The sequence below is a fragment of the Netta rufina genome (assembly GCF_964035555.1).
Source record: "Netta rufina genome assembly, chromosome: 3".
NCBI lineage: Eukaryota > Metazoa > Chordata > Aves > Anseriformes > Anatidae > Netta > Netta rufina.
Window position 1 is genome coordinate 6,487,055 of NC_140125.1, and position 25,330 is coordinate 6,512,384.

At 34.8% G+C, this 25,330-nt stretch overlaps 1 protein-coding gene across 7 annotated transcripts in view; it reads right to left on the reverse strand.

Moving 5' to 3' along the window:
- USP34 (ubiquitin specific peptidase 34) overlaps window positions 1-25,330 on the reverse strand; it is a 129,450-nt gene that overhangs the window by 73,206 nt on the left and 30,914 nt on the right. For all 7 annotated transcript variants that reach the window (XR_014618336.1, XM_084285094.1, XM_084285095.1 and 4 more), the window contains exons 6-14: window positions 25,029-25,096; window positions 17,923-18,115; window positions 12,504-12,565; window positions 4,429-4,510; window positions 4,240-4,332; window positions 2,412-2,537; window positions 1,885-2,014; window positions 1,261-1,296; window positions 500-630 (exon numbers count right to left, since the gene is read on the reverse strand). Coding sequence is in view for 6 of the 7 variants with exons in the window: in XM_084285094.1 (XP_084141220.1) it covers window positions 500-630; window positions 1,261-1,296; window positions 1,885-2,014; window positions 2,412-2,537; window positions 4,240-4,332; window positions 4,429-4,510; window positions 12,504-12,565; window positions 17,923-18,115; window positions 25,029-25,096 (921 nt within the window). In the remaining variant the exon portion in view is untranslated. The remainder of the gene's footprint in view (window positions 1-499; window positions 631-1,260; window positions 1,297-1,884; window positions 2,015-2,411; window positions 2,538-4,239; window positions 4,333-4,428; window positions 4,511-12,503; window positions 12,566-17,922; window positions 18,116-25,028; window positions 25,097-25,330) is intronic.

Genomic DNA, 25,330 nt, shown 5'->3' on the forward strand with positions numbered 1-25,330 from the left:
TTTTGTTTATAAGGAAATGTGTCAGCGATGCAAGTTTTCATTCACTTTCTCTCAGTTTGGTTGTCAATAACAAAATACTCCAAGAAAGATACGGATTTAAGAATTTAATTTTTGTATTACCTTTATGATAACAGATATACTCTTTGCATGTAAACAGATAGAGTGACACAGTGACACAAGCAATACATCACGGAATCCCTTATGAGATTAATCTCACTTAAACACAATTAAAACCAGGAATTCCCTCCACCCCCACTTTTTTTTTTTTTTTTTTTTTTTTTTTACAGAGCACATGCTCATAGGCAAGGTACAATACAGTCTGTACAAACAATGAGGAACAGAAGTAAAGATTCTAGCTATCCACTGTCCTGCTGCAGATAAGCATGCATGTTATGTACCTGTTCAGCTTTTGAAACCATTATGGGAAAAAAAATAAATTCCACACCTAATATCAAACAACTCAGTAACAAAATTCACAGAGTAAGATTTACACTCTTACCTCTGTATCTGAAAGTCGTTGCTGTACATGTTTTGTTCTGTTAATAAGCTGTTCTTCCATTTCAATATCACTGCCTCCACTCTGATGGGTGTCACTGTTGTCACTACTCTGAGGGCTAGCTGCTGGTGACCCTAATGCAAAATGACAGTTCCCAGTTACTTTGTGCTATATATTAATTGGAATGTAACAGCATTACATACATCTGCCTCATAAATCTGACTTGTTACATGCATCTGCTCAACAGCATTCTAACTGTGAACAGTTGAACAAGAGACACAACTCAAACAACCCAAATACTTCAAAACTAAAAATTCTTTTAATACGGTTCATTGTACAATAAAACTTGTGTTCTGATGTCTCTGTGCCAGTATCTAACATAGATATATATTTATTATAGAACCTAGCCAATGGATAATTTTAATTTAACTCTCATAAAAAGCTCAGCTCTCATAAATAAGCTCAATATGAGCTAGCAATGTGCGCCTGCAGCCCAGAAAGTCAACCATATCCTGGGCTGCATCGAAAGAAGCATGGCCAGCAGGCTGAGGGAGGTGATTCTCTCTGCTCTTTTGAGACCCCACTGGAGTTCTGCATTTAAGCTCTGGGGCAGAGGTTTGAAATTAGATGATCTTTAAGGTCCCTTCCAACCCAAACCATTCTGTGATTCTATGAAAATATAATTTCAAACTTGTAGTAGTTTTTTCCCTATATTTTAATATCAAACATATCAGATTGTGGTGTACTTCTAAAACTATACTTACAAGGTGAAGGGGCTGCTCTTCTGAGCTCTTCTTCTTCTAAAGGAATAAAACAGGATGGAAAAACAGGTGACTAAAAATCTTTTTGCCAGCATATAGTTGTCCGTGATTCATAAAAATCAGCAGTAAGAAAAGGAAGGGGAACTACAGTATAATGGCTTGGCAGCACCTTTGGTAATGACCATGGGGAAATACATAGTTAAGTCAAAAACAAAATAGAAATAGCATGTAATACCATAAACAGGGTAAAAAATAGATAAAATTTTGTATGATATTATGTATCTATAAAATTATAGATGCTCATCAGAACAGAAATAGTTAACTGATCAGTAATAGATCATCCTTTGAATTAAAGTAAAAATATATATATACTAATTTATACAAAGAGAACTGTTCTGAAACATAAGGCTTTCCAAACTCATTCACAGTTTTAGTGCTTTCATCCTTAGGCTGCTTTATTTCACGTTCTGTTTGAAAAATATGCCAGCATTACACCCTTCATTTAAAAATGAAGTATTTTTAAATATTTTAAGTAAAAGGTTCTATACAGCCTTATTGTCTAAAGTCAACGAGGAGACTATGAAAATTAAAAAATTAGCTACCATATTAATTGGAAAAAATACGTACCTTTTTTGTTTCCCATTGGTAGATTAGTACTGAGTAAAGATGCAAAAGAGCTTTGTTTTGACAGCTGAGCCTTAGCTGCTAGTGCATTATTCCACAGTGCTTTTATAAGCATTGATGCCAAATACAATGTCTGTGAACAAAACCAGATAACAGTGCCATGAAGAAGCAGTAGGTTTTGTATGCAAATGTACACTGCTAATATTTCTGTGTGCCAATACTACAGTTCATCAAAATAAATGCATCAAGATAAACATGCACAAAATGAAGAAATATTGTGTGGAACACTTACTAACTTCAGAAATAATATTAAAGTACTCTAATGGTGGTTATCCAGTTCTCCAAAGCCTCAGAAAGAGACTAATTCCAAAGCCAGAATGGCCTACTTGAAGAAACATTACAAATTTACTCATATATGTTCCTCTTTTATGCATTAGTGAATACTACTTGTATGCAGTCCTTTAGAAAGACAAACATGTAACAATGAATATACAAAAACAATTTATTGCAGTGATTTTGTTCATCTTTACCTGTTCCGTGTGAGCACTTGGATGAAGAGTTGAAACGAGGTTAAGAAGATGCCTAAGTGGGACAGGGTCCAAGTTTTTGATCAAGGAAGGAAATAAATCGTGGATGTAACGACTGCAATGCTTCAGCTACAAAGCACAAACAAACAGAAAATAACAAGAACAGTAAAATAGTTAGTTATAACAGTTTCCTTGATAAAAAGATGGATAAAATTGCAGCAATTATGCACCATCTTTCCACAAAATACGAGGAAACATTTGTCCAATAATTCTAAACTACATCAGATTTGCAATTTTGATTCAACTGAATTTTTACATTCAAAAGCAGGTGAAGTTCAGTAAAATCATGTTACAACTACCACATATTTTCTTTAGTTCCAGTTCTAGGAGATCTGGTGAAAATAACTACAGTTAAGTTTGCATTTTAATGTAAATAAAACACCTTGAATATTACAGAAGTTTAGATATCTACTTCAATCCAGAGAAGAGAATTTTTTGTCAAAAAGCTAGCTAAAAAAATGGAAAAAAAAAATTGAGGCCTTTTATTCTGCAGATGTCACCCTTTTAAACAACATTAGAGGTTTAAACCCTTTACAGGAATTAATCTGGACGTACTTAATTCTGATATCAAACATGAATTTTGAAAATATCCATACATTAAAATAAGAATGCAAACTGTAAAAGAAATATCACATTTGATAATTATATTAAGTTCTAATAGTATAGAAGAGAAAAATTTAGAGCTCTAACACTAGTGTGAACTACTGTAGTGTGAGAACATCCAAGAAGATAAATGATCACTTTAAAAATATAACTGAAGTAATTATTAATCTGATAAAGAAAATATTTTGAGCCTGTTGGAGTGAATGCTATTAAAATGAGCATTTATTAACATTCCTGCTGCATTTTATAATGACAATGGACTACAAAGTTTTCAGTATGTTCACAGTAGTATTTGAATGAAACAAATTAGAGACGAACACCATTGAACACAGGAGAAATAAAACCTTTCAAACTGTAACTTGTTTAAAAGTCTGTTCCCTACACCTATTTAAAAAGACCAATTTTATTTTGCTGACCTTCATTTTGAGTGTAATTTTTCTGAAAAACTGACACTGAAACCTTGAGGTTTCTTTCTTTTCCAACATGGGCCTGTTTCTGTTTTGTTTGTTTTTAATGAATGATAAAGGCAGAATGAAACCAAGGAAAACATTTGCACAGCAGGAAATCAAAGTATCTACTGTATTCAAATCTTCTAAAGAAAAAAATAAAATAAAATCCAAAATAAACAGTGTCACAAATACACATTCAGATTAGTAAACAAATATATTTTTCTGAAGCAAAAAAGCCTATCAGAGTTTCCAGGTTTACCATGTGAAAAATAAAATCTTTGTGCATTCTGTAGACATCACCACCAGCACTAAAGCACAACTATGAAATTCACTGCTGTAATTTTCACTACCTTGTCCCCACCAACACTAACTGAAGAGGAATCTATACTACCTCGGAGCAAAGCAATTTACCACAACAGTAAAAAAAAAATTACATCTACTTTAGAATCTCCATCCCTATCCTTAGTGAAAACACCGCATCTGCAATAAACAACTTCATTTGCTACGTGCATAGAAGTAGCTTAGGAGAATTTTGCAACTAATGAAACAAAGTAATTGTGTCAATTACTAAGATCACAATTTGGTGAGCTAAACACTAAGACAAACACAGAGTAAAATGCAAGAAACTCAACTTTATGAATGTAAAACAAAATTAACTTGCCATTTTCTGAGGTTTTTTGTACCACTCCTGCAATTACATTTAAAAGTATAGTATATACCTGTGCTGCAGCCCAAATACAGTCTATATGTTGAGTACTGAGTCTCCCTTCAGCTGCGAGAAAATTCAGAATCACTTGGCACTGTTTGATGATCTGCAAAGTGAGAACATATTGAGGAAAGATTTACTAGAACAAGAAGTTACTCCTCCACGTTTATAGTAAAAATAATAGGAATAATTTTATACAAACCTCAATATGTAAATTTGGTCCAAAAATGTGCTCAACTACATTGTTGCTGATAAGCCAGTCTGCAAGCTCTTTTGCAATTGATCTAGAGATGAAAAAGGAGCAGAAATATATGTAAAATTGTATTTCTATAATGCACATACAGGATTTTTCCCTAGTACAGCATGTATTTCAAATTAATTCAAATTAATATCTGTAATTGTGGTAAACATACACAAACTTTTTGGAACACAAAGCATTCAGTCATTTAAACGTTCTCTGTATTTTTTTGTTCAAATTGAAGACAAATGCCAAACATCAGTTCCCACTTATCCCTCTGGATTGTTAGCAAACATGTAAACAACAATACTATGATTGTTTTGTTTTTCAATTGAATACAGTTCAACAGACCACCTGCAGACCACTTCCAGAGACCTCAGAGGTAAGATTTGATAAACACTGCTATTTGACCTGTTTATCATGAAATCGCAAAACAAGTATTGAGTTTGTAAATGTAGCGAAAGCTGAGAGTGACGGAAATGGTTTTATAAGAAAAGCACTTGAATACTTTTAATTCTCTCGAGTAAATAACAATTCATATAGTTTTAAAAACTTATGTGTTACATGCTCATACTCACTCACATGTAGCGTACAGATACTTCCAAATTTTGATTTTGTTTCAGCCACAGCAGTAAGGGAAGTTCACCTACTGCCAAATCCATAACCAAACATTCAAACAGAGCAGGGCAAGGAAGCTGAATTTTCCAAAATAAAAGTTGAACTTCCAGAAATAGCTGCCCTGTCTGGAAACTAGTGCATAAGCTCCTTTTTATTCCTTCCTTTCAAGCGAACGTTTGTTTATCCAGATTTTGGCACCAGAAGCAATTAGAGGACATTTCAGTATTTAAAGCACAGCCTCTCGTTTAAATGGCCCTGGAATAAAAGTGCTCTGTTTCACAAGGAGGAGAGGAGGGGAGGGAAGGGGTGTCTTAGAGGACTACAGGAAGAATATTTTTACGACTATCTGTGCAGCATTTATGGTCACTATTATAGTCAGGATTGCCAGACTTTATTATCCACAATAATAAAACAGGATTCTTTAGGTAAAAAGGGATTGCCTTTGTAAGTTATCCAAGCAGAATTCACTTTTTTGGGGCACAGTTCTACAGTTCTTTTAAAGTGCTTGATCACTATAGATGAACTCAAGAGCAAAGTTCCTATACTCAACACCATTCCTATACTATCTACTTCTGTTCTGATTCCAGGACATAGGGAATCAAATGTTCTTATTCAAAAAAAGTAATGTCCCCAACAGTTAAGAAGTAACTGGTTTACAAGACCTAACAATTTACCAACAGTATCACTTATGATTTGATAATAAGTAAGTTCTTGTACTGTAAAGTCAGCATGGGTATCTGCTCAAAAAGGATGAAAAAGATAAGCCAGGTCTGTTCCACAAAATTAAGATCTATTTCACTTCCTACAGCCTCATTTCAAAAAAAAAAAAAAAAAAAAAAAAAAAAAAAAAAAAAAAAAAAAAAAGGAAAAAATAACTACTACCCCCAGCACTTCAAAGACACCCACTCCAAACCAAACTTTGGAGTATACATTTTACGTACTCATTCAGAACTTGGATTTCTAACAAAATTTGAAGAAACACATTTTCACGTGGGTGTAGTGATCCTGCAGACTTTACAGCTGAAGTTGTGATTCATTTGAATATATACTACCAGTCTCCTTTAGACACCAAAATGGCTTTAAACAATGCTCTTTTCCATCTGCCTCCATGCAGAAATTATCATAGTGGCACTGCCCCAGTAGGGAGTTTTTCAGGCTGCTGGTAGACTTTGTATCAATTGCAAGGTCGGGATAAAAGAAAACGGAGTGCTCACAGATAGATTTATTTACAAGAAGTGAGCAACCAGTTTAATTTCTTTGTGAAAGAAAATGTTCTTTCCTCTGTTTCACATACAGTCTTCATGGTAGCAGAGCCAACCACCACAAGGATTACATTACCTTCTGGGAAGTAATAAACCTGTAGTGCATAAGCAGTCATAAAGAGCTGTGACGGAATCCAACATCAAATACTACGATTTGACTTAAATTACAATTTCCCAACCCATAGTCCTGAAAGCTGAATTGAGCTTGCAAAAACATTCCCTCACTTACAGCCTGTTTGCCCCCAGCTCATTCTTCTTGCTTGATATTGCCTTCCCCTGCTGTGGGCAGAAGGGCTCCTGCTACGTGACCACCATATAGCCAGAAAGCACCCGAGTTTGCATGTTGCTCATAGAAAAGGTACGGATCTGACCACATGACTGAGCATACACCCGCCTAGATGCAGGAGACCTGAATGGAGGCATTTCTGGATACGTGAAAAATGTCATCTCCATAAGAGGCAACTATGTTAACACCAGTCATAAGCCAATTTAAGTCTTAATTTTGTTCCAGGACCGCTTAAGTTTCTACTTGGATCTGAATTTTCCAACCTGAATCTTTGAGAACTGATCCTAAATAAACACTTCTAGATTCAGCACACATTGCCAATACGAAAGGACATACTACTCGGGGTCTATTTAAGCTGAATACTCCTGCTAGTGGCACAATGTCCATTAGACATTGTATCCGGAGTTGTACGTTGCATTTTGGCTACTCTAAAAGAAAGAATAAAAACTTCCATGCAGAGTGAGCTCCTACATATTTTATTAAATGCATATGACAATTCATCTCTAATCAGCAAAATTTTTTCTTTTGAGAAATAACGGATTATTCATCTGAAGGAGTACCTTTTTTAACACGTCTTCTCAAAGGCAGAAAAATTTCTTATTTTACTAGTGAGCTAGACTGTGCTAAAATAACATCTCAGATTTCTGAAAGTAAACACCCATTTGATATAGATTTATTGAGGATGACCAAGAACAAGAAGATCCTTGTGAAAGACAGAATGCAGCTTTTGTGTTTCCCTGCAAGAATTGTTCCTACAACAAAGTTTTGCTGAAGGCACACCGATCACTAAATATACTGGGTTTCTGAATGACAAAGCTACTACCAGCACTATTTTGTTCTCTGCTATACTGAGAAATATATTAATGAAAGCGGAATCAAGGATTTACCAAGAAAAGCTCATTTCAGTGTAAATGTTGTATGTCAGACTTTCTGAACACTTCCTTTTCAGAAGAAGTTTTTTTTTATCTATTGGTTTTCCTCAGTATGTTTCCTCACCTTCAGAGTGAACATCTCAACTCACAAGCAGCTTCAGAACTTCACACAGACAAAAAAAGCAGGGCAACCCAGAATTACTTTTTACTACAAGAATTAAAGCATTATCTCCTGCATTGTTCAACATGGTTTCATTTTGGCTTTCAGCTATTTTAAAATTCCTTTCATGTAAGTCTGTATTCTTCAAAATTCAGAAGTACTTTTCAGAGCGATTTGCAAATTATTGTCTGACTATTACTATACAATAACTCTATGAGTCAGGCAATTTAGCAGGAACTAAATTTTCAGTGAAAAGATGCTCAAATTTTCTTCTAAAAAGTTCTCAAAAAGGTTTTAGAATAATTTTCCTCTTCATACAAAGGTAAACAGTGAAAGACACACACTATGAAGGTGTGAAGGTGCTACAAGTGAAGGTAGCAGCCACTCCAGTTTAATTGTCTCTAAATGCTTTTCATACTGGAAAACTACACAACGTATTAGGGTAGATGGTCTCCAGACTTCATTAATTTCTCCCTATACTTTTAATAGAATTCATAGTCAATCCACATATTTCAAAACTACCTGGTTTAGATCCAAGAAATTAAACTTAAGCATTTTTGACATTAGTTTCCCCAGGCATTCCATGAGACTTTGGGAGGGGAAGCAATGTAATTTCTGATATAACTGGATGTTTGTGAACTGCATTTTTGAAAGGTGAGCGTTAGAGCTTGAATTCCATTCATTACTGTAAATAAAACTATCCAGAAGGAAACTACAGTGTGCACATTTTCCTGGTAGCTCCAAGAATGTCTCCCTAAAGGAGGACTGGGTTAAAGTCCTAGAAACATTTTAATCTAAGGCTGTGGCGCAATACTTGGTAGCCACATGATCACCCAGATCCAGGAAACAATCCCACAGCAAAATAACCCCCCAAAATAAAACCTTTTGTTATCCAGCCAGTCAATTCCCAGCACAATTCACCATGAAGCTACAAAAACACACTAGTTCTGTACTGGATGAAATGCAACAGCAAGTCAGCAATGTCACTGAAACAAATAACGTAAAACCTTTAACAAAGCATGTAGCAAGAGAAGGAGCACCTTGCAAAGGACAAACACTAACATTTCTTGCTTAAGTCACTGAAATAGTGTCTACAACAATAATTACACGTGGGAAGCACTGATCTTAATTATATAGGATCAGAAATACAAAGAGGATAACACCACACACCTTCCAAAAAACATTCATAACACGTGGTTTTGTTTACCATCCTGCACTTTCCTATTTGACACTCCACAGGTTCCAAAAACAACAATCAGACATCTTGCATATTTGTTAAATTACCTATGCCACTAGATAGCTGTATACCACTAGAAAGAAACATTAGTGTTTCTAAAACAATTTTGTCTTAATTAGTGTTTCAAAAAATACTGTACTTTTTTCAGAGAAAATCTGAGAAGGTTCCTGGAACGTGGAAACAGAGGGGAAGGGATGTTTAAATTGTGTTGCCATAAATTCAGTTGGTGAGCTAAGGCAAAATATGAGAAAGGAAGACTTAACACGAGCTAAGAAAACAGTGGTGAAGGGGAAAAAAAAAAAAAAGAAAAAAAAAAAAAAACAACACAAAACTTGTAGTTTAATATCTCAACATACGAGGAAAGAGAGGGAAGAGAAAGAAGAAAAGCCTAGATCTTTTTGTTCACAGGTGAAAGGAATTTTGGACACCTGAAATTACTCTGTAGAAAGCTTTTAAGTGAGGGCAGCCAGGTTCTCAAATGAGGAGGGAGGTCATCTCAGCATCAACCTGAATCCTGAAACTCAAATACTTGGCTGCCTGCCAAGTGCAAACGCAAAACAAAATCTCTCTTTATACCTGTTATTTTCACAGACCGGCAGTCTCCTCATTAAAGAAAAAAGAATATTTCTTCTTCTTATGGTCTAAATAGCACAAAAAATCTTTCTGTCTATGAAAGGAATGATCATTTTTCACTAACTGACATCGGGAAAATAGTTTTAGTAATCACTGTTCAAAGACCTGAAGACTCTTCTGTTCAATCTCATTATTTTTAGCTTCAGTAGATTTCATACTCTTCAGTACCTTAGATAGTGCTCTGATGCCAAACTTAAGAGCCAGGAACAGCTAAATTAAAGGTATCTGTCTCTGTGATATTATGAAGTTGAGCCCTAAGACACTGCACATAACTGCACAATATACCGACTAAGCCAGCACAAACCCTCAGCTCTGCAGAAGACGGTCAAGTAAACTAAATCTAAAAAGACATGCAAATACCTACAGCTAGAGAACAGATTTCCCTATCTTAGCTTTCTGCTGCTTTCAAATGAGAAGTTGTGAAACCTAATGTTTTTCCTAGACAGAAAATGCTTTAGCTGCCTTTCCACAGAAAAATTTGCAACCCATGCAGATAAAAGTGGGAAGCTACTGTTGCAAAACATTTGCTAAAAAATTCTGATGATACTTCTAAACAAAAGGGAAGAGCTAGAACTAACTCATAGCTCTTTTAGAAAAAATACAAAAAGATACCTCCCGCAAACCCACCTTATCAAGATACAGAAGCAGAAATCCCAAAGGTTGACAGTTCCAAATGCATCTGGAAAAGTCAAAACACATAATGGGGATGACCAGACATAATGGAAAACATCTTCCTTTGACAAACCTGCAGAGGCTACAAAGGTACAAAATAAATCTTAGACTTCCTTTCTCCTTTGACTAAGTAAAAAAAAAAAAAAAAAAAAAAAAAAAGGAATGAAAAGCTTTCCTTTTGCTGCTCATTCAATCACTGCCAGCTCTGTAACTGCTTTCTGATCCAAAAATTTCTCATGAAGAGAGTCTCTAATGAGAAGGAAGCTTTGTACTGCAGTTTGTTCAAACTGCAGAAGTAAGACATGTTCCCCATCCTTCTGCACCAGCCTTTTGCCATTATTTGGCCAGCAAAATACCAGGATAACTGATTGCAAAAGACACGTGAAGACGAGCAGCAACACTTGATATTGATTTGTTCCCAACTTTTCAGGTAGAACATCGGAACGACTGGAATTCAGATTTTAAAAATCACATGCTACAAAAGTGCAAAAGAAGGTCTCCTGTTCGTGATGCATTCCTTTCAAATGACAGGCTGTTTACAGATGCCCTTGCCAAGAAAGTAGTATCTCAAATGAGGACTTGACAATTTCCTTCAGCTTTAAGATAACTCTGATCTTTTTGCATAGTACATCCACTCTTCTACAGGGAACTTACAGTACGTTGTTAGTGTTTTCCTTGTTAGTATTCCTTAATTAGTTACTACTTGTTAAAAACAATTTAATTCACACTATACTTCAGAAGGTAAATTAACCAAGAATCACCCTAGTTTCAGAGTTTTAACGTAAAGGAAGGATGGGAAAAAATTGATAAAACTGAGATTTGGCTGTTACCACTGTAACAATACACCACAACTGGCAGTACAATACTGAAAATACCCCAGCTAACCAAGCCACCTCACATATTCAATGCGCTTCTTAAAATGCTCATTTTGCATAGCCTAAAAGCTAGTTATACTCCTCTAATGTTTACTTCTACTGCTACACAACTAGTGGCTTTGGAAAAAAAAAAACACACCTCTCAGGGAACAAATAATAATCTTTGTTAGTAATGCAAATCTTTGGAAGCATACAGGAGCTTAATGAAATTACATTCAGGTCTCGCCAGATCATAATAAGATATTTCCATCATACTTGCAGAGAATTCTTTTTTTGTTTCTTTTTGGTTTTTGGATACTATGTATCAAAATTAACTTTTAAATAAATGGATAGCATGGACTCATGCTCACCTATTGACTTAATGATGAATGACATGAAAAAATTGATTTCAAGCAGTTATGTGTTCTGTATTCTCAAGGTATTTTCATATATTTATGGAAGCAAAAGTGTGCTACATTCTGAGTCTTTATTTTAAAAATATCAACCTATTACCACTTTAAACATTCAAGTTGCTATTTACATGAAATCTACAGCATTGCGGTCTTGACTGCTGCTACATTTGAACAAGCAGGTGTTAAAGAAAACCATCTATAGTAGAACTACCCACATAAAAAGCAAGCCAACTGCTGCTGCAACAGGAGAATGTGTCTCCAGTGAAACAGATAATGCGCGTGGCTATAACCCCCAAGATAAACATAAAGAGCATATCACAAATAAAATCCTTGGTATCCTTTAGATAATTTGACTATTATTTCAAAAGAATGGTTATTTCAACTTCCTAAAGACATAATTTTGTCTAAATCCTAAGCAGTTCTAACATTGATTTTAGAGTTGTTACAAAAATAATACATTTCCTCATTGGAATACAATCCCACACATGAAGCTTCAAAGATTTATAGGAGTCTTCTTTAGAATTGTGAAACACACCTGAATTACACAAACACAGATTTTGAAGAAAAACAACACACAGTTCTAAAAGCACAGCCTCAGAGAATTCATGGAAAACTAATAACAGGGATAGGTGCCAGTGATGGCCAAACAAGCTTTATTTAAATAAATTATCTGGAGCATTGTTAAGGTGGCAAAAATACTACTTGCATATGAGTTAGCTAGTTCTTATTTATACATGATAACTGATGTGTTTATTATTTCATAATCTACATTTTTCTAAAGGTTGCTTTATCTCTTATCTTTAAAAAACAAAACAAACAAACAATCAAAAAAAAAAAAAACAGTAAAAAACCAGAAACGTTTAGAAATATTTTGAAGTTACCATTATAAAACAATTTATTACACCCTGATTAGAATATTTCTGATAACACCCCGGCTTATCACTACTCCCCACTGGGTTAAATCCATAACAATACAAAAGAACCACAATCAGACAGAGCACTTAAAGTATTCATAATAATGTTCCTACTTACGTTTCTGTGTCTGAAACTAATGACTCATTATTACACACATCATTGAAGGTATGAAGTTGATTCTATAGTTAGAAAAAGGAAAAAAAAAATTAAAATTTTATCTAAATATTTTGCGAGGTAGTCCTCTTTAATAAATAATATTAATGACAGTAAACATTCTTCCTAATATTTTCAATGTTTTTAAATACAACTCTTTGACAGAAATTGAAACAACAGGCATTCTAGTAGGCAAGAAGGATTTTTTTTGTTTGTTTTTTTAAATCAACCTTCCTTTCATTAAACCAATTAAATAATGTTAGGAAACTCTGCCCTCTATGGAAATCAAAGCAAGGCATCTAGCAGTAACTCTGCACACAGGTTTTTATGAGACATGAAACTCACACTCTGGAAAGTAATGAGTAGGGTTGAGTCCCCCATTGTTGTACTGTTAAGCTTACTACAACAGCAAAGATTTCAATACTGATAATGTGACAAAAGAAAGCCTATAAAATTGGAGAGTGAAAATTACAGAAGACTGTATATATAATGAAACTTTTTTCACTATGTCACAAAGAAATGAAAAGCCTATTAAAGTATTACATCTTGCACACTAATCATCCCATGTTTACACAACACCTCAGTAATTCATGAACCCCAGATTTTTGTGGTTGTATACTAATTGGAATTTTGTTTAGGTTGCCAAAATTCCTTGTTAATATCCTTGAAAATTCAAAATTTTGAAAAGCTGTAGCTGATAGTGGATGTGTTTTTTCCTCTGTGTGTGTGTATGTGTGGGGGGGTGTTGGCTCATTGGTTGGTTGGTTTTTGTTAAATTCAGTGCCTTACTCTATTTACAGGAAAGAAACTTTATTTACTATGTTAGCGTATGAACTCCATGCTTTGGAAATCCACGTGACTTAAACATATCATTAGCATTAATAATAATTATTAATCTCACTGTCAGCTATTTCAATCATCTACTAGTGTTAACTAAAACAGATTCAAATAATACGAGACAGAATAGCTTGTGGGGATTGCACCACCACTTATAAAAAAATTGTCTTTAAAAGTGAGATGTTTATCATCATCTGAAACTTTGGTCAAGGCAGCATGAGAAATTTGGACCGATAGAATACCTGAAGGTTATGATGGAGGAGAGTGAGAGTAAACAAGGAGTACTGGGGATTTTAAAATAAAAGCTACACACAAATTTTATTCATGTTTTGTTAAACTACAGGATCTAAATTTTAAAAAACATAAAAAAAATAATGCACCTTTAAACATTTAGAATTTCTCTAGTACTTAGAAAGGCTTTCTTTCCATATGCACTTTCTCTGGAGATGTGCTCTCAAAAAAATACCATGAAACTGTTTTAACTCTCTACTATTCAACTTGACACAATTGGCTGAAATCACACCAGTTTTCTTCCACATCTGTAAGCCTAAAGGGTCTTTATAGAAAATACTAATTTCAACCCTCAGAACCAACTTTCCAGATATATAGATGACCATTTCCAATTCTTTAAATGTATATGATATTTTTAAACATTTAAAATCACATTATGAAACTTTTTGGTCATCTTGTCATCAAAAACATTAAAGACACAGGAATGAAGTTTTTGAAATTCAAATTAAAGTTGTTGCATAACTTCTTCAAAAAAGTTATTTGTTTCTTTCTTGAAACATCTCAAGCTCACACGCTCTACAATTCTGGTGAGTTAATCTCCTTCAGACTGTACAGAAAGATTTATTTGTGCCTAACCTCAAAAATTTTAAAGTGAAAACATGTTTTTGAAGAAGTAAAATTGAAAATGAATTAAAATTAGTGAGACACGAGAGCCTGATTACACCATTATTATAGATAAGTTATTAATAGATATTTTCAAATGAAATACATTTAGGAGTGGAAAAAATATGTGAACAGAACTTAATGAACAAATTGTTATGGCTCATTAGAATTGGGTCAAATAAAGAAGTGAAAGGTCACTGGTATTTCTGAAGACTCATGCCCCACCTGAAAATGTTTTCAAAGGTATCAAAAAGTGGAAGAGCATCAAGGTATGACCATTATTGATTTTAAATCTATGGCCATGTGTTGATCCAAGCTTCCAATACAAAATCCTTACCCTTGCAAAAGTACAACAGAAGAATGAAGTTTTCAGCAAAGAACAAAAAGGAATCTCCCTAGCTACTCTTGTCTCCAGACCCCGGCATCAAAAGAAATTACACTTTCTACATTAGAAATCAACATCGGAAGAATAAACAGTGTGCAAGTTTGTACTGAATTTATTCTGGGAAAACCCTACAATGTTACCTTTGTATTTTCACTAATTCACAGAAATAAAAATGTGTTGAAAACCTGAAAAAGGAAGGATGCCCAGATCAGTTATGAGAATTCATTTTCACATATTTAAGTTCATCTGTAACTGGAAGGACATGAAAAAAAAAAAAAAAAAAAAAAAAGAGTCCCATCTGTGATGCAATAGTAAAGAGAGAAGAGGGTATTTTAGAACTGAATCTCCTCAACTGATGGATGACTGGGAGATGAAATCAAAAAGAACCAAGGTAACAACAAAAATAAAACTCCAGGTATATCTTGGTTTACACTTTGCCGTAGTTTTCTGTAGCTATTTCCAACTTGATATTCAACCTAGTCAAGCTTCCACTTTGCTAAAATTAACCTACATGTGTCTGTCTTCAACCCTGTTTTGTAAATAAGAACTTAAGTCAGATGATATGACACATTATGTATACACTACTCCCTCGAGAGAGGCAAGTCTATATTTGGTGGTAAGCAAATATAATCCCTGTATGCCATACAGCACATATTCTGTGAGTCTCAAGAGGTTTCACGAAACTGAAAGGTTTAATTTTAGGACTGGTCATGTTAGCTGTTAGGCAGGAAAAAAAAATCTCTTGGCAGACACAAATCAATACCTCCATGTTAGAACACATGCATCTGTTTAGATTCATTTATGTTTTCGGTCAAAAATTTCCCTCTCCATAATGATGGCAAAAGTATCTTTATCTTGCAAAAGGAATAATTAGACATGCCACAGAACTTATTTGACCAGCTCTGTATTGTTCTTGATCCTGTGAGTTAAGTTAGAAATGCATATCCGAGTCAATTTTCCATATAAATTACGAGAAGATATTTTTCTTTGAAATAAAATGTATATTTGAAAGTTCACACTTTTGAATATTTTGCATAAAACTGCGCTGCAAGTTTTCTTTGAATCTTCACATCTATTTGAGAAATGAAGTGACAAATTGCTTCAAGGCTAAATTCTCAAATTTGGCAAATGGAAGTCCAGGAAAGGAAAATATTTTCCAGTTGCAGTTATCTTGGTTCTAAAGTCTTAAATACATACAGGAGGCTGAAATTGTGCTGATTGAGAAGAACACTTCAATGGAATTACTTTAACAAATTCTAGCCATCAAAGATATTAATAGAAAAAAAATCAGAAAAGTAGTAATGAAAGTACATCAGTAATAGATAAGGTTGTCTGAAAATACTACCTAACTAAACTGACCTACATTACATATTTGTAAGCAGATCCTTGCTTGCAAAGAGGACACAAAACTTCAGTAAAGAAGCAGTCAAATTTTCTGAAAATTTTGGTTCAAATTTCACTCTCAAAGTTGCACAAATCTGGCAATCAAAATAGTTCCAGGCAAAGCATACCAAACAAAGTAGAGCAAAATTCAGAAGCCAAACAAGAAAAAGCAAATGATGCTTCCAAAGACATCTTCCTGAGATCTTTAAAAAGAGAACCAAAAAAGAGAAATTTTTTATTTGAATGAGAAAGAATAATGAACTGTCTCAGAGTTCCAGAGTAGTTTTAGAGATTATTCATACAAAAAATTAATAACTTATTAACAAACAATATTCCTTTTCTTTTCTTTTTTTTTTTTTTTTTTTTTGTATGTGTGTGTGTGTTTTGGTTGTTTTTACAAGCTGAAACCTATTTCTTCTATCTAAAACTACTATAGAATATTGCTTTTGGTAATACATACCTGTTATTAAAAATCTCATTTTTACATTATATATCATAATATTTATAAATTGCAAGTTTGTAACATATTTATAAATTGTAACATGGTAACAAGAGGAGGAGGGAGGGATTATTTCTATGTCCAATCAATGGACATATTTTAAAATACATCTACCAGATATTATGAGAGATCTGTAACTGTATAAATAATAAAGGACATGGAAATGAAAAGTCAAAACAAAAATATATGCCATATTTCCACCTTAGACTTCATCAACTCAACTCAAATCTTCTTACACAAAAAAAGTCCAAAAATTCAATTTACACTAATTAATTAGGACAGAAAATTAGAATTCAGGCATTGAGTGTGCAAAATATAGCACTTACGTAAAGTCATAAAAATGTATATACATTGCATATAGAGTAACAAATACATGCTGTCACTATTTCTTCCAAAAATTAAATTTCTCTACAGCTTGCCTACGCTGGACAAACTGCATTATGTTTTCATTCATATAAATACGAAACTGAATGGACGATGGATTCAGATAACTTGTCTTGTATTTACTGACACTCAGTGATGAAGAGAATCACTGAGTGATACTGTGTAATCTGTTAGTCAGAGATGGTTAAATGTGCTCAGAAAAGACTAAAAAACTTCAGCAGAACATGTTTATTCATTTTAGTGTAGTTTGTTCCTATTCATCATTTTGTGCATTAAGGCAGACATGACAATATGACCTATAAATCTTAAATACAAGAGTGTCAGCAAAACACAAAATTGAAAAGGCTCAGGTTAATATTAAAAGTTCACTTCTATCCCTGTGTGACTATAATGCGCATGTAGGAAACAATGACAGACAAAGAATGCCCAATGTACCTTGGCTGGTGCCATGTGGAGCATTTCCATAGGAAAGGGAAGAGTGGGGGTTCTGGTTTTAATCTATTTCTATTTAATACTATTTACATTTACCTATTCAATTCGGTCTTCTGTTAATTGATGCACTTTCTTGAGAAACAGACTATACTAAACAAACAGGAAAAAGAGGTATCTACAATTTGAAGAAGTGGCTACACTACAGTCAAGACACTGTAAAGGTAAAAATCCAAACAGACTGAAAGCGTTTGTAAGCAACAACTATAGCCATGTCAATGGACTTGATTTTACACACCTTGTTGCAAAACATGGTTATAATTTAGTTTTGTTTAGAATGGTAAATTGTTCAGGAAATGTGTTATAATTCCACATACTGCAGAACACAGACATGTCTTAGTCATATCTCTCAGTGCACCTTACATTCAGAACCACAACTGTAATTTCCTAACACTGCATATACAAGGATTCTCTTGTTTCACACATTAAAAATGCTCCCAAATAAGTCAGTATTGTAAAACACAATAGAAACATTATTTTTCTAAATATTTGTATTTTTAAAAAGTTCTTACTGTTATTTGACTCAGCCCAGCCAATCGCATTGTTAGAGTTGGAGACATAAAGTATTTAAATGCAAGATCAAGACTTTCTTTATCAAAACACAAGGCTGTATCCAATGGTTCTTTAACTGTGCTCCACATTAAATCTGCCATGTTCCGGGCTGCGCTTTGTCTCAACTCCTGGTCTGACAGTTTACATAAATACCTGGAATAAATTACAAATGGAAGAAAAGAAAGAGTATGATTCAAACTAGAACAATCCTAGAACACCATCTCGATTATAGCAAATATGTGTTTCCAACAGCTGTAGGAGTAACGAGTTAAAATATCACTATCAATAATATATCAGAAGTTGACAACAACGAAAAAAACCACCAGGGAAGAACAGAATTATGTAAAATACATTAAAAAGGAAATACATTTCTGACTTTAATCCTCTTCAAATTTCTTTGTTGAAAAAACAGATACCCACAAAATGACATGAATCCCACACAGTTCTTTGGAAATGCAGATTGGAAGCCTTCAGTATTTTGAAGTTTCGGCTACATCCAACCTAGATTTAACTACACAGAAATGTGTTAAAAATCCATTTGTTTGACAGCCTAAGTCTGGATCTATCCTTGGAGACTGGACAAATATATGCAAGAACCTTTTAAAATATAAAAGAGATGTTAAACTACACTTAACTAGATTTATACACCAATCCTTTGCATTTGCATTGTATAAACATTAGTAAATTAAGAAAAGAAAAAATACAGGCCCTGATTCTTATTTAGATTGAGGCCCTTTTTCACAGCTCTTGTGTAGTGGCCTTAAAATAAACACACTTCAATGGTACTTAGCATTGTCAAACACAGCAAAGAGACTTCAGCACAAATAATCAAAGACTGTGCATCTATGACAGGAATCACTGATAAGTAACAGGAGGACAAGAGAAGGACCACTGGGGGCCATCGTAACCAGATTCCTCACCGTTATCAATTGTAATATTTATTTTCTTATGTTGAGCACTGAAAAACAGATAATGGCAAGGAAGTAATGCTTCTGTGCTATGATTTCTAAACAAAACAAAAAGCTGCAATGAAAAGGCATAACTCATTTGAAAAAGTTCAGCAGCAAACCCAACCTAATCACCTATTTCTAATCTACAGACAGGTGAGAGGATTAGAAACACTGATGAAAAAATTCATTGGTCTCTGTTACAAAATGTAATAATCTCAAATATCAGTAATCTTGGCCCATTTTTATCTCCACATTTTTACATGCAAACTATAATCAGTGCTGGTTCCCAAATCTTTTCAGTCATAATTTAAGCTATGGGGGAAGAAATGTCTTTTTCCAAGATGGGAAACGCCATCTTTCTGAGGAAGCACATCAAACTTGACCCTACCTCAAAGTGAAACTGCAACTGAAGGAAAGCCCGTGTACGACCAAAGCCTTTATTTCTGCTTAAATACTGGCACAGGCTTCCTAGAGAAGTGGATGATGTCCCATGCCTGTCAGTGTTCAAGAGACATATGGACGATATCCTCAGTAACAGGCTTTAACTTTTGGTTATCCCTGAAGCCGTCAGGCAGTTGGACCAGATGATTTTTGCAGGTCCCTTCCAACTGAACTATTCTATTCAGTTTTATTTTAGAATGCACATTAAGTGCTACTTGATTGTTTTGTCAGGATTTCAGAAGATCTTGAAGGTGTTAAAAGAAATTAACAAATTCTCACTCTACATATAACAGATAAAGAGTGCATGTGTGTAACAGGCAGGAATGGGCATGGATCAATTTACACAGAAAGGAGGATGCTTTGAGGCTTCACTGCGTTTCACTAACAAGGCTATCATCTGAAACCCTGCTTACACTAGAAAGTTTGGTGAAGCAACTATGTTGATCTAGTTAATGTAACGAAAGTTTTGATTCCTATGCAAGTATCAATGTAAGCCCACTTTTATTCATAAAACTTACACCGCAGCAATATTTTTAAGGTTCTTTTAATTTATTTATTGTATTTAGTCTAAGCTTATATCAGACCTGTGTCGTATTTTCTGTAGTATATAATTGATGGTGCTTTTAAAAAATTCCACTTTTATAATTTAACGTACACTGTAGGTGCATTTTCAGAGCTACAGAAGTACTCCAACAGTACAATCTGCTTTGCCCAGGGTCTAGAGAAAGCTACAGAGAAAGAGCACTTTTTGTTTGTTAATTTGCACTGTTTCTAAGCCTTTTTAACGTAACTAGGTTATTCTAAGAGCTAAGCACAGTATATATGTAGAGTCACAGAATGGCTGAGGTTGGAAGGGACCTCAGGAGGTCACCTGGTCCAACCCCCTTCTCAACCAGGGCCATGTCCGGATAGCTTTTGAAGATACCATACGTGCCTTTCCAAGTATAAATGGATCTACATTAGAAAATTTATTGGCACTATTATGCTGGTCGTCAATTAAATACGATCATATTTTCATTACCAGGATTAAATCTGCTGAAACTTGCAAAGTATGCTAAGCTTCATTTTAGTTGCGGAAGGATACAGTGGCCTAGGCCCGTCTCTATCAGTTAACAGCGTCCATTTTATGCTTTTACTGGTATAACTTAATTTTTAACAAAAATTAAATCTTTAGCTAGTACTGGCAATTAATACACATCTTTCCTTACACCGACTAGCTGTAAATTTACTGCACTGCTTTGCACAAGAACAGTGTCACTGGAGCAAGACAAAAGGCCTGGTCAGCCCAAAATAGACTCTCTAAAAGCAGATGAAAGATTTGTCCCGTATGTTACAAGAAAAAAAAAAAGAAAAGATGAAACTATGTACTACTGTGAATTAATTTATCTCTTCCTTTTATACTTTCAAATTTCTCATTAACCTGTGGCCATTAGTTTCACAATTGCGTTTGTATGAAAAACAAACTTCTGTTAAGCCTGCAACCTGATGACTGCAGTGGATGTTCTCCACTTTTTATTTTTGAAAAACTGAATAATCATTCCCTATTATCTTCATGTTGTTGTCTTCATATCACTCATATAACAGCCATTTTTGTCCAAAAAAAAAAAAAAAAAAAACCACACTAGACTGCCTCTTCTCTTAATGACAGTTTTTGTCTACCTGCTTCGTAACCCTTTCTATCACCTCAGTAGTTGTTGTTACCTCTATGAAATGGTATTAACAAAACATACACATATATACATTAATTTTTAGAAGTTTTAGTCTGCCGAAACTATTTAAAGTTGCTGTATTTGGGGATAGAGTTCAGTTTTAAATGTGTATTTCCATTTTTATGTAACGCGTACAATCACGTCTCGTGCGTCAGGACTTTAGCTACACAACTGTGAAATAATCTTTTTTCCCATAGTATGACTCCTTTGGACCACAGCTACAAAAAGTATATCAAGCCAAATGAGTCAGGGCTCTTCAGCATTACCAAGAATTAACTTAAGTGCCTAGCTACTGTCTCCTGACTGAAAACGTCAGGCTTATTACAAGAGTTTTTCATGACATTTAGTAGCAAAGAGTAGTCTTGGGTACTTCCATAAAATTCAAATTCTTAAGAAAAATACTTCTAAGCAGTAATTTGAATTCTTTCAGCTCCATTCTGTCTCGCTGTATTGCACAGAAAGCACCATGGATCAACAATTCAGTTTGGAGCTTCCACTCCCTCTGCATACACCAGCTCTGTGCTTGTGCCCTGTTCTGAGACTAAAAGGCTAACGCTGGAGAAAACTGCCACACGCAATTTCCTCTCAGTGTGTTTTAGAACAGAACGTCCCACTTCTTCCTAACTGGGGCAGAGACACAAACCCTTTGTAAACAAAATATCTCAAGATCGGTCTGAAAAAGGGACAGAGGAAGAAGGAAGAGCAAAGAAGGGGTTAGAACTAAATATGATATTGATCAGTAGTGTTGCTACACATAGCTCTCTCAGATTTTACCAGAGGAACATTTAGTAGGTGATACCACCTGTGAAGTCAAAGAAAGAGGAGTTTTAGGTCTTTCCCTTCATACTATCCAAGACTTTCTAGTGGTTTATAGAAGCACTTACAATAGCAGGCATACAAGTTTATCCCTTACTTATAAAAATGGACTTCACTGATAGCCTGTTTCCTTCTCAAGGGCACAACTATCCATGAGACCCTACGTTTCAATGAAGTTTGCTGATGAAAAAAACGTTGTCCTCAAAATGACACTGTTCAATACTACCGCTATCGTGAAGCATCCCATATCTGGCATTATGTAGAACATCTCTCACCTCTGATCTTCAGGTGAAGTCAGCTGGAATCAACTATCTTTAAGTCTTGTCTTTCTTTTTATCACAAATAATATGATAATTTTATCATGAGAGTTTTGCAATTTGAAATGAAGAACTGTAAGTTATTGTGATCAATAAAAGCTTCCTTCTGAGGAAGTCAGAAATACTTTGCTTCCTTATTAAAAGACGCCTTTTTTAACTTACATCTTTTATTTCTTTCCTAAACTGTTCAAAAGCATAGGGTTTTCAGAGGCAGGATATGAATACTATTGCTCTATTCTAATTAATAGTATTTATTAGACTTGGTTTTAACAGGAGCAATGACAACTTTGCTAGTCCAGCAATTTGGACTAACAAAGTTTATATCCTTTAGATGAGACATCTCATGAAGGCATCTACCATGTGGCCATTATCAACTACAAAGGGTAGATGTCAGTGAAGAGAAACATCTGGGCATGCACGGTAAACTGCGTTTCTAGTTGCGGGGTTTCCAACATGCAGACAACAGGCCATTTCCAATCAACACAAGGACCATGACTTAACATGTATTTGATGTAATCATCTTCTTATGAAGGTTTCTAGCAGGGACCCATCTCTTTCAGATACTTTGAGTAACAGCTGACACCAATAACATCCTCACTGACCACACATCCACCTCACTCCAGCATGGTGAAAGATGCCTCTGCAGCACTGTTGCTCCATTTGTCACCTGCCCTGGGAGAAGGGTCACACAGTGGGGTCCAGAGCACACAGGAGGCCCACTCCAAAGTACGAGCAGTTAATTAGAATCCCAAGGGATCATTCTAGACTAAACCCCCCTCCAAGCTCTCTCAATGTCTTTGCAGAGCAGCAGAAGCTAATGCAGAACTTGTTTTAAAAGTGCTGTCTTGCAGTGCCCAGGGTTATGTTTGCTTTCAGATATGGAAGTAGAAGGCAGAGGGAGACCTTGAGACTCAATGAGGAGAGATCTGTAAGCTTGACAACCAAATGAGGTGAGCTGTATAAGCCATATTTTGCTGAAAGCATCTATGTTAACTTCTGTCCCCTGTAGAGATACAGCAGTAAAGATTTTGTTACTTGGCCTCCCAGCTTCATGTCTCACTTTGTAAGTGCATCTTCACAAAGTTTTGGACTTCATAATGTTGAGAAGTCCCAGATCTATCAGCATTCAATTGTAAAAAATGAAAACTGAGACAACATCCTTCTCTAAACTGCTGGTGGTTTTGAAAGGTGTATCCTGTATCAATGTTACCTTTCTGATGGACACAAATGTATTGGTAATAACATCAAACATCCATTTATGACAAAAAAGTGCTGACAAAGCATGTTTTAAATTAGATGCAAATATTTCACTAGTTAAAGAGATGAGGAAAACAGAAGAATAAAGCATTTTAATTCAAGTGACCCTAATTACATCTACAGCTACAAAGTAGAACATGCTTAAAGTATGATGCCAAGCAAGGGAGAATTAACAGCAATATCTGCAGGGTGCTTTGTTCTGTCTCACTCAAGTTCCTTCTTACCAGTCTATCTCTAATTGTTGATCCTTCAATGCTCTGTTTATTTTCCATACACTGCAAGAAGACGGTTAAGGCTCACAAACCAGATTCCCAAGTACATCAACAACTACGGGTTGAATATGTACTGGGACGAGCACTTGAAGATCCCCTGCTTGCCCCTCTGTGGCTGTTTTCCAGGCTGTTTCATGATTAATAATTACTTTTATAGGACTTCAAAGATAACACATCAGCATTAAGGGAGTGTGCACAGCTGGACTGTAACTCAAGAGTGATATATTTTAATAAAAGATCAGAATACTCTCCTGCCTGCTGGTATAATTTTGGTAGAAACCATGTTACACCAGGATAGGCCTGTAGCCAAGCAAATAATTTCTACACAGTGAAACTTATTTACAATTAAAACCAGAACATTTTAAAGTATGAAACATAGTTCTGAGCCTCACTGTTAGATGTATGTTTTTGTTGCCAATGTAATTACTATTTTTTAAGTGCGCTTTTACACTGGTACAATTAATGTAATCTGCAAGGGCACGTTTACTGATAACAGGGAAGTAAACTATGACCAGTTCAAGCACGTTTCTAATAGTACAGATACAGGAAACCCAAAGCCTTGGAGAAGTTGTGGGCACATACAAGAGCAGTGGCTTTTTATGTTGTCTGCACCAGAAAAAATTAAGTTTGGGCTACTAGCAGTGACCAGCCCCCACCCACATCCAGGCAGATACACAAACCCCAGATAATTTCATCAGCAATTCATTAGATTTTTTGCTATTGTCCTAGGAAAGACAATAAAAATAAACTCCTTGTATAATTAAATATTTTTATAAGTACTTTAATTTTAAAGTGTTCATGATAGGCAGCTTATAAAGAAAATCATTGAGACTGAATATAGTTAGATACAGAAAAGTGCGAGTAGACTTTTGATCACACTTCAGTTCATGCCAGCTGGAAATACAGAACATAAAAATGCAGAGCGGCGTTAAAACTCAGTAGATGAAATTTCAGTGACTACCTAGTACTCTTCTACTTGTATCACCTCAGTGTAAATTTTCACTGAAGTTATATGAAGATACTGCAATAAGAGAAATAATTACAATTGATCCTGACACGACATATCAGAATGGGGCTGAATGTTGTATCAAAAATTCTATTCCTAAGATTGATCTGATTGATACTGAGATTAGGTAGATAGAAGGAGCTACCTCAACTAACTCTAAGTATTACCTTCATTCTCCTCATTGAAATAATACAGACAGAGCAATAACTTGAACAACTAGCAAGTATGTAAACTGAAATTATAAATAGGTGCTATCAAAAAGCCCTCCCAGGAACAAATTATTAAATTAAAAATTTACCTGATAACGTAAGTCCTAAAGGGTATAATGTGCTGCATGACAGCAGGGATGTGTAGCCATATTCTGATCTATAATGCAAAAACATAAATAGATTAAAAAAATCATTAATGACATTTAATAAGAATATTAAGAATGAAATATTGTTGATATATTTACATATGTGACCCCATTCTATAAAAAGGCTTTGTTGTTGTTTTCATGTTAATTTTAATAACTTGTTAATTTTCTCACTTTCAAAGCCATTAGCTGAAGAATGTTTCTGTGACTTAGAAACATGAGTTGCATTTTTTCTTCTAGTCATT